General features: G+C 28.7%; 1 protein-coding gene across 1 annotated transcript; it reads left to right on the top strand.

Annotated features, from left to right (window-relative positions):
- The first annotated feature begins 364 nt into the window (after positions 1 to 364).
- Positions 365 to 2,113, top strand: LOC110661400 (uncharacterized). The gene has a single exon (XM_021820013.2). It carries the CDS (start codon positions 493 to 495, stop codon positions 2,020 to 2,022), a length of 1,530 nt encoding a protein of 509 aa, XP_021675705.2. The 5' UTR covers positions 365 to 492; the 3' UTR covers positions 2,023 to 2,113.
- The last annotated feature ends 7,345 nt before the right edge of the window (positions 2,114 to 9,458 follow it).

The following is a 9,458-nucleotide window of genomic DNA, read 5'->3' on the forward strand; positions in this document are numbered from 1 at the left end:
AATATTAAAAAATAATCATAAAAAGCCTTGCCTAATCTATATAAGATAGTTTACATAGAATATTAAATCAATGTTATAACAATATTAAGTCATTTTTTAATGTACTAAAAATAATTTATGTTTTCAAAAAAATTATAATTACTTTTTTATTTAGTTTTTATATTATAATTAATTTTAAAAAATTTTTACTTTGATTGAGATTATAAATCGAAAACATAATTATATAAAATTTATATAGTTAATAAATAAGTTAAAAAAAATTCATTAATTCAAATCGTTACATGCGTTAATCCTACGTAACGGTGTCCAACGCGGACGGGGAACACGGATGCGGTATCTTCTTCATGATATATAAGGCAACGGTTGCAAGTTCATCTTTACAGATTAATTACAGCTTCAATATTCTCTACCACCACGGCAGTTACCGGAACCCTAGCCCTAGACCAAAAATTTTCCTTTTTCCGCTTTGAGAAACTTTGCTCCTGATTCACGATGCTTTGTTCTCCCGGTCACTCACCACGCCCCCTCTCATCCCCATCTTCATCTGCATCTCCAAATCGCCCAAATGCTTTCCAAGTCTCTAACTCACCCTCAATCAGAACACCCGCAAACCCTAGGAAGCGCCCTACAGTTCTGGACGAGGACACCTATGTTGCAGCGATCGAGAAAATCATCGAACGCGACTTCTTCCCGGACATCTTGAAACTCCGTGACCGGCTGGATTGGCTTGAAGCGGTAAAAACCGGCGACCCCATTCAAATACGAGATGCCCAGTTGAGGATCATCGAGCGCCGTGGCAAAAGGATAAAGAATTCCAACTCTGATTGGAGTACTCAGACTAGAAACGGCACACAAACCCCAGGTACTTTTATGCGTAATTTCACTCCCTTTGATGAATTTGATAACAAAACGCCTAGTGCTGCAAATACGGAATTTTCTGCTAATGGAGAATTAAGTGAACATGAAGGTGCCGTTGATGATTCACTGAGTTTAGACGATTTCTATAGGAGATACACAAGTGAGGATAATGATAGTTTTTCAAAAATATTGGAGAAAGTGAATAGGAAAAGAAAGGAAAGATATTGGCACTTGTTAGAAGGTGAAAAACAGGATGCTAAATTGATTGAGGATTCGAAGAGGGATAGGATTACAGATGGTTATGGGACATCTGATCAACCTTCGAGCACATTGGAGGGGTGGAAATACACAGCCAAGAATTTGTTGATGTATCACCCCTCAGACAGGGGTGAGGCTCCGTTGACTGAAGAAGAACGTTCTGTTAGATTGAAGGGTTTAACAAAAGAACTAAATAGGTCAAACACACGGTTTCATGGTAAAATGTTGGATTCTAGACCAAAAGATGATGGAACTGTTGAAGTGCTTTATACACCAGTTGTGGGGGCCACCCCTCTTCCTATATCGGACAGAGATGGGGATAAAGCAAAGAAGTATGATTTGGAAGATTTGAGGAAGACACCAAACAGGTTTTACGTGGAATCAGGGAAGAAGGCAGAAAATGGATATAGTTTTGTTAGGACACCTTCACCAGCTCCGGGGGTTGATGAATCACCATTTATCACATGGGGTGAGATAGAAGGAACGCCATTGAGGTTGGAACCTGAAGACACTCCAATTGATATTGGTGGTAGCAGTGATGGGTCGCATTTTAAAATTCCAAATCCACCTGCACGAGATGTGAAGGCACATTCATTGTCGAGGGAGGCTGCCCGAAAGTTGAGGGAGAGATCAAAGATGTTTCAAAAACCACCATTACCTTCTCCAGGAAGAGGGGGAAGTGCAAGTCCAATTGTGCGTACACTTTCTCCTGCTGCACAGAAGTTTATGAGGAGTGCAATTTCTAAGTCTTCATCTTCTGTTGATGAATCCCTTCGTGCTAGTTACAGAGGAGCAAGCCCTGGGGTTGGTACTCCAAAGAGTAGGAGCGTATCGAGGCTTGGAAGAGATGGAAGCATGAGTTCCAGGTCACCATCTGTCAGAGAGGATTCTAATCCTCCTTGGTAAAAATGTATTTTTCATGCATGTGGAGTTTCACATTGGCAAGTAGTGGTTTTGTAATAGTATAATTAATAATCAACTAAGCTTTTTGTTTCAAGGATTCATGTATAATTTAGCTGTGATCCTTGTCCACTGTTTTATATGGTTACTAATATTTCAAATGAGTACCCAAGTAATGGTTATAATTCTCTCTCTCTCTCTCTCTCATTTTGGGATTATAAGTTTTACAATTTCAGGTTTGCCATGGTGGTAACTATTATTAGTTTGACATTAAGACCCTGAATTCTGAGCTTTTGCTGGGCACAATTTATTTAAGGATTCTAGAGAATTTATAACTGTCTGTATGAAATTTATATTTCATAAGCACATTGGATGATAGCGATGCGTGCCTTCTATCCTGGGTTGGTGGCCACTGTACATCTTAGTTTCATAAATATGTGAGTGTCCTAGAGTTAATATTGTTACCATTAAGTCTCATTTTACTTGATCTGTGGTTCTGAATACTTGAAGCCAATGCACACACGGCTATGTGAATTAATTTGGGATTTGTTTTGCCAAGTCAAGTCCTTCCAATGAGTTTCATGATGACTAACACTATGATGTATGATCTCTTTCTTTGGGTGAAGTGCAAAAATCTTTATGATAATCTTGTAGTTGAATAACTGATCAATTTCTCATCCTGTGCTTAGAATGTCTTTTGAAGCTTTCGAAAATTAGGTTGACAAAATGTTGCTTTTGGTTGGAAAAAAATATATTATTTTTGAACAGCTGAATTTGTGCTGAAATTTGTGAAAAAAGTAATGCCAATATGTCATGTTCTGATCATTAGAGTCCAACTGATATTCAAAAAATCTTCCTCACGCATAAAACATGATAGGGAAATTATTGTATGATCCAGGCGTGGCATGTCACAAATTTGACGTGGTGCCCCCAACTAACCGAAAAGGTTCTTCATCTGATTTGTTCGTTTGCCGACTAAATTGAGGAAAAGAGGAGAAAACCGTCATCGAAAATTTTCTTTTTTTCGTTTTCTCTGCAACCAAATGGGTTGGTTTTGTTCAATTGCTTCATTTGTGAAACTTACCCCACAATTTTTCACTCTGATTTCTTCTTATTCTTCTTCTCCTTTCTCCCTCCATCTTGATTTGGGTTCTACTCTGCTTGGCATCAGAGGAAATAAGAACTTTGTATCCTTTGATCGATCGATTTGGGATTTCTAATTTCAATTTGAATTCATTTGCTTTTGATTTTGGGGGCATTATTCTTATTACGATAAAGCTGGGTATCTCAAAACTAGGTAATGTGGTTATACAATCTGGGATAGAGCTGTTTTTCTCTCCATCTGGAGCAAAGGAGTAGGAAGATAACAAGAAGCCAGTTGCCTAGCTCTGACCAGAGTCTCCGCAAGACCATGTTTCATCCCAATTTAGATAGAGTCGCGATACGGGCCACTTGGAATCCTTGTTTGTACTCTTCTTCTACCAGTGAACTGAGATAACTATCTCAAGTAAATGTCTAATTTATTTGTTATTTTTATTTCATTTTGCTTTTAAGTTTTAGATCTCAAGTAAATGTCCGCATCCTGAATTCATTGATGGGATTTTTTTTAGTAGCTTATTGTCTTGATGCTTGTTCATGGGATTTTAATCCTTTGCTGTTAACTGTTGCATATGAATTTTCTTTACTGTTATTAGATGATCAATGCTCTTGAACTAGAATTAGAAAGAGCACTACTGGAATTATTTGGATATGTTAGTGTCAGTGTCTTCATTTCCTTTCCACTCTTGAATGTTTTGCCTGAATTATTCCATACTTAAGAGACATAGATATTCATATCATACCCCAAAAAAAAAACTCAGATATGGAACACAGATTCAGTCAGTTCATGCTAGAATCACCAACATAGCTAGATATAAACTTGATGATTCAGGTCAACAAACCCCATGCCCCTCAATTATGCAGTTTTCCTTTTTTTTTTTTTTTCCTTTTTTCAGGAAAGTGCCTATAATTAGTAACTGATGTGAACTAAGCTATTAGTTTAACGATTTGTGATCCTTCAAGTTCTTGATTGTGAAAATTTTTTCAAGTGAAAGATTTTTGAGGGCCAAAAACATTGTGTTATTAATGTTGAATACCCAGGGGAGATATTGAGAAGCCAAAAATTTTTATGCGCTATTGTCCTCACTTAAGCCTCCCTATCCAAATTCGGAAATGTAATCAAGACTTATGAGGCAATGGTATTTAACAATCTGAGTGGTCACAACAAATTGTGTCTTTGCATTTGGAGAACAAAAATTTGCAAGGAAGCATCCCTGCATCATTAAAAATTCTGCAATTGTAGACTCTTCATTTGAGCAGGGATGCACTTGCAGGTTCAATTCCTTGTTGAATAGTGAAAATGTATCTTCAAGTTTCTATGCTTAAAAAATTCATTCTTCGGTAGGACCTGCAAGTGCATTTCTATGCTTAGTATTACAATGTAGCATCAGAATAAGTTTTATTTCTTCTGGTGGAATCTCACCAATAAACAATAAACAAATCGGAATGTTTGATCTTTTAAATTCATATGCTTGGTATTACACTGTAGCAATAGAAGATTTCACGTACTTTATTGGCTACAGCTTTATAAAATATGCAGTTACAAAATGAATAATCAAATTTTAAATGTAAGGTTATTCCATACTATAGATTTTAGTGGTAACTTGTGGCTCTCAAATGCTTACAAAATTGATTTTCAATCAGATGTGAATTTCCCTTGTAAGGAATTATGAGAGTTCTTTCAAGGCACTGGTGAGTTATTTAAATCGAGGAATTGCTTATTCATACATGAAAAGCAGAAAGCAGTTTCATTTCTCACCTTGCTTTCTATAATCTACAATTCTTTTTTGCTTAAACATGTGAGGGCTGTCTGAGAGTCTTTACATCTGAGGTGAAATTTTTCTTAAGTTTATATCTTTTACTCTAGAGGATTCAGAAAATTTCACTACCCATGATCTTGAGCTATTGGGTCATGTTGATCAATCCATTCTGGTCCAGTATGTTCTTTGCTTGATTATGTATCAGTTAATGCATATGATATGTTATATCTCATTGGCTAGGCGTACCACATTACCTTGACCGTGGTAGATTTAGATCATACAATAATTTCCCTACATGATATGCCTTCAGATTCCTTCTTTCGCCGATCTTCAGTCCATTAACCCAGTGAAAGTGGCGTATGCAATTGTTAGGGAGCCTGCTATTATGCTTTCATCATGCATGGGTAATATGTGCATATTAGTAGGGATGTATTATTCGTTATACCCGAGTTTAACCATTGAAATTCATTTATTTTAGTAAGAATAAGTTTGTATCAGTTTGATTTTCATTAATAATTACAAAAATTATCAAATTTTAGTTATCAGTTCAATTACCTTTAATTTGATAACCGATATAACGAAATTCCTATTAATTAATATGTATCATGCAGTGTTTTACTTATATATATATAATTTGTTTATTTTAGTCGGAATAAGTTTGGATCAATTTGATTTTTGATTAATAATTATCAAAATTATCGAATTTTAATTATCAAATCGATTACCTTTAATTTAGTAACCAATATAACGGAATTCCTATTACTTAATATATATCATACAATATTTTATTAATATATATATAATATAATTTATGTAAGATTTGATTAGGTCATTAAACTATTATCAATTAAAAAAATTATTTTTTAATTAAAAGAATTTTAATGCTATTTAAAATATAAAAACTCTAAAACGTTAATAATAAATTTTGGCTAAATAAGTTTGCAATTATTCTAAATCAATAGCCTTAATAACTATAAGTTTTTTATTTTTAATGGCCATAAGTTATTATTTTATTTTTATTATTATTATTATTATTATTATTATTATTATTATTATTATTATTATTATTATTGTTATTGTTAAATTGTTTTAAATAATAAAAATAAAATAATATTAAAGTGAATTAAATTTTATTAAATATATATGAGGGAGAGAGAAAACTTTTAAGTACTGATTTTGAGTTAAAGTAAATATGAGTCTTGATTTTACTTTCATTGATATTTTTAAATTAAAAAATTGAGGAACATGATAATATGTGATAATTATATTTAGTAATTATATATTATAGTTGTTTAGAAAATACAGAAAAAAAAAACTAATATTGACTTCTCTTTTTAAAAAAAAATTTAAAAATTAATAGATAGACATTACCTTTAATAATTAGATATGTTTAAAAAAAATTTAATCATTAATTTCTCACAACAATTTAAATATACTTGATTCTTATTTAGAGCAGATATTTTAAATGAAATTAAACTCAATTATGGTAATAATTAGAGTCATGATAATATTAGTTAATTTTAAAATTAAATATCTTGAGTTGGCAAATTATCAGCAATTAAATACTAAATTTAATTATAGTAAATGTATTTAAAAATATTTTACTTTTTTTAAAGTAAATGTGGATCTTAATTTTACTGTCATTCACGTTTTTAAATTAAAAATTAGGAAACCTCATAATGAATAATAATTATATTTAGTAATCAATACTTTTCATTATTTAAATTTAAAAGATCAAAATAATCAAGAATTATATTTAAAAAATTAAATCATATAATAATTATATATTATAATTGTTTAAGAAATACAAAAAATTGCCATCAATAAATTAAATTAAAAACTGTCACTTCGTATAAATGTAATAGAATTAAAATTGTATTTCCTTTTTAATTCGTTTTATACAAATCTGGACCACTTATTTATTAGGAAGCGAAAATTGAATATATATAAAAATAATATGTAAATTTATTGGGTATAATTAATAAATTAATTTAATTAACTCATAGTTCTTTTCCATCTCTAATTAAATTGAGCTTTCTAAGTATTTGTGATAATGATGATGATGACGATGATAATAATAATAATAATGATGACGATGATAATAATAATAATAATAATAGCTACTTAATATAATATTAAAATATAATAATTAAATAATTTGTAACTTATATATACATAATTAGAAAATTAATAACGTAATCATAATTTTAAAAAATTATATAATTAATTAATAAAAAAGAGAGAATTTAATGAAATTAATTGGTACATATATAACAATATAACATTATTAATATTAACCAAAATAATAATATTAATTATTTATTAATTATATTATAAAAAATTATTAAAAAAATAAAATTGAATATTAATGGAAATTTCTTGTTTACCATAACTATGAAAATAAAATTTTGTTCATTTTTCCATAATTCATTATATATATAACATTCAATATATAATTGAAAATATGTCTTCATTAAATGCATATCAAAATAAGACAAATAAAAATAAAATAATATTAAAGTAAATTAAAATTTATTAAATATATAAAAAATAGATAGAGGACAAAGTATTTAGTTTTATGTGACTACTTTTATAATATAATTTTAAATTATTTTATTAATTTTAAGATATATAATTATAAATTTTTATAATTAAAATAATTAAATAAGAAATTTATAAAATTATTAAAATATATTTAATATTTTAATTACTTAATCATACAAATTGTGGTAACAGTAAAGATATTTAATGTCAATAGTAATGATAATAATTATTTATATTAATTACTATAATTATTAAATACAATAATATCTATATAGTAAGTGCCACGTAGCGGCACTAAAATTTAGAATGCTATGTAACAGTAACAAGGAAAATCTTGTTGTTTTATAATATCACATGACAGTAGTAAGGAAAAATCTCTCTGCTTAATATATAGATATATACTGCTAATAAATATATAATAAATTATATATCTCAAAATACTCTTTTTCACAAAAATTAAATATTTTGGAAAAAAAAAAGTTAAAGTTTATATTAAATCACAATATCCTATGTGGCCTTTTATATTTTGAGTATTTGTTTTTGTGATATTTGAAAAATATATCATAATATTAATTGATTTCTATTATGTTAAGAATAACCTTATCTAATTTAAGGGTTAAAATGCACCTATAAATTAGGAAATCCATTTAAAGAAGAGCAATAACAAATGTAAAAACTTCTAGTTTTAGGAAGATCTCAAAGCATGGCTCTGTCCCATCATTCTTTTTTATAAAAGCAAGCCGGAGACATCAAAACAACCTATATAAAATGTCGCAATTATTACGGGTAAATTTTAATAACTATCCCTGAACTTATATATTTATAATACTATAGTCCTTAAATTTTAAAATGTAGCACAAAAAACCTTAAACTTTCAAATTTTGCACAGTAAAATTCCTCTAACTTTCAATTACTGATTTTTCAGTTGAAAACTGATGTGAACAGCTCCCACATGGCTCTTAGTCAATATTTCTCTCTCCTCTCTTATTCAAATTGTAAAATTATTATCTCTGCACCTGAAAAATTATTCTGTTTATAGTAAGAAAAAGGATTCAATTTACACATAATTTGAGAGAGAAAAGAGAAATATTGATTAAGCTCTACACTAGAACTGTTCAGGTCAGCGTCTAACTAAAAAACCGATAATTAGATGTTAGAGAAATTTTACTGTATAAAATTTAAAAGTTGAAGGGGTTTTATGTTACATTTTTAAGTTGAAGTACTATAATATCATACTAGATGAGTTCAGGGACGGTTGTCAAAATTTATCCCAATTATTACTAATTGCAAAACTAACCAATATTAAAACCATTGCATGCAAAAATGTCAATTATTTCCAAACTTGATAAAAGAAAACTACAACTTCACATGTCCAAAATATAATAAAAATGGACAAAGAAACAAATCTACTATAAATTTTCATTGATTTTATAAATTTTATTTTTTATTTTCTTTTTAATATTACCGATAAAAAATAAATTCGTTAGTAATTACTGATGAAATTTTTTATAAGTAATTTATAAGTAATTTATTTTATTTTTTTTTTCTACTTAGTATTATAGATCAAATACAGTTCATTGATAATTACTAACGATAAATTTTCGTAGGTAAAAACTTTTGAGCTTTTTCATTTTTTTTATGTATATATTTTTTTAATATTATTGATTAAATACGGTTCATTAGTAATTATCAATAATAAATTTTTACGGGTAATTTATTTGAAAATTTTATTGTTTATTTTCTTTTTAATATTATCGACTAAATATGAGTTTATTGGTAATTACCAACAAAACATATACGTAAGTAATTTATTTTAAAAATTTTATTTTTATTTTCTTCTTAATATCATCGACCAAAAAAAAGTTTATTGATAATTACCTATAAACAATTTTCAAAGCTAAAATTTTTAACCTTTTAATTTTTTTCTATTTTGTTCTTAATATCAATGACCAAATATGAGTTTCGTAGTTCATTTATTTTAAAATTTTATTTTTTATTTTCTTCTTAATATTACTGATAAAAAGTGAGTTTGTTGATAAT

Source organism: Hevea brasiliensis, chromosome 10 (genome assembly GCF_030052815.1).
Source record: "Hevea brasiliensis isolate MT/VB/25A 57/8 chromosome 10, ASM3005281v1, whole genome shotgun sequence".
Lineage (NCBI taxonomy): Eukaryota > Viridiplantae > Streptophyta > Magnoliopsida > Malpighiales > Euphorbiaceae > Hevea > Hevea brasiliensis.

Excerpts from the sequence above, each read along its gene's own strand:
- LOC110661400 (XM_021820013.2), top strand. The coding sequence starts at position 493 with ATGCTTTGTTCTCCCGGTCACTCACCACGCCCCCTCTCATCCCCATCT.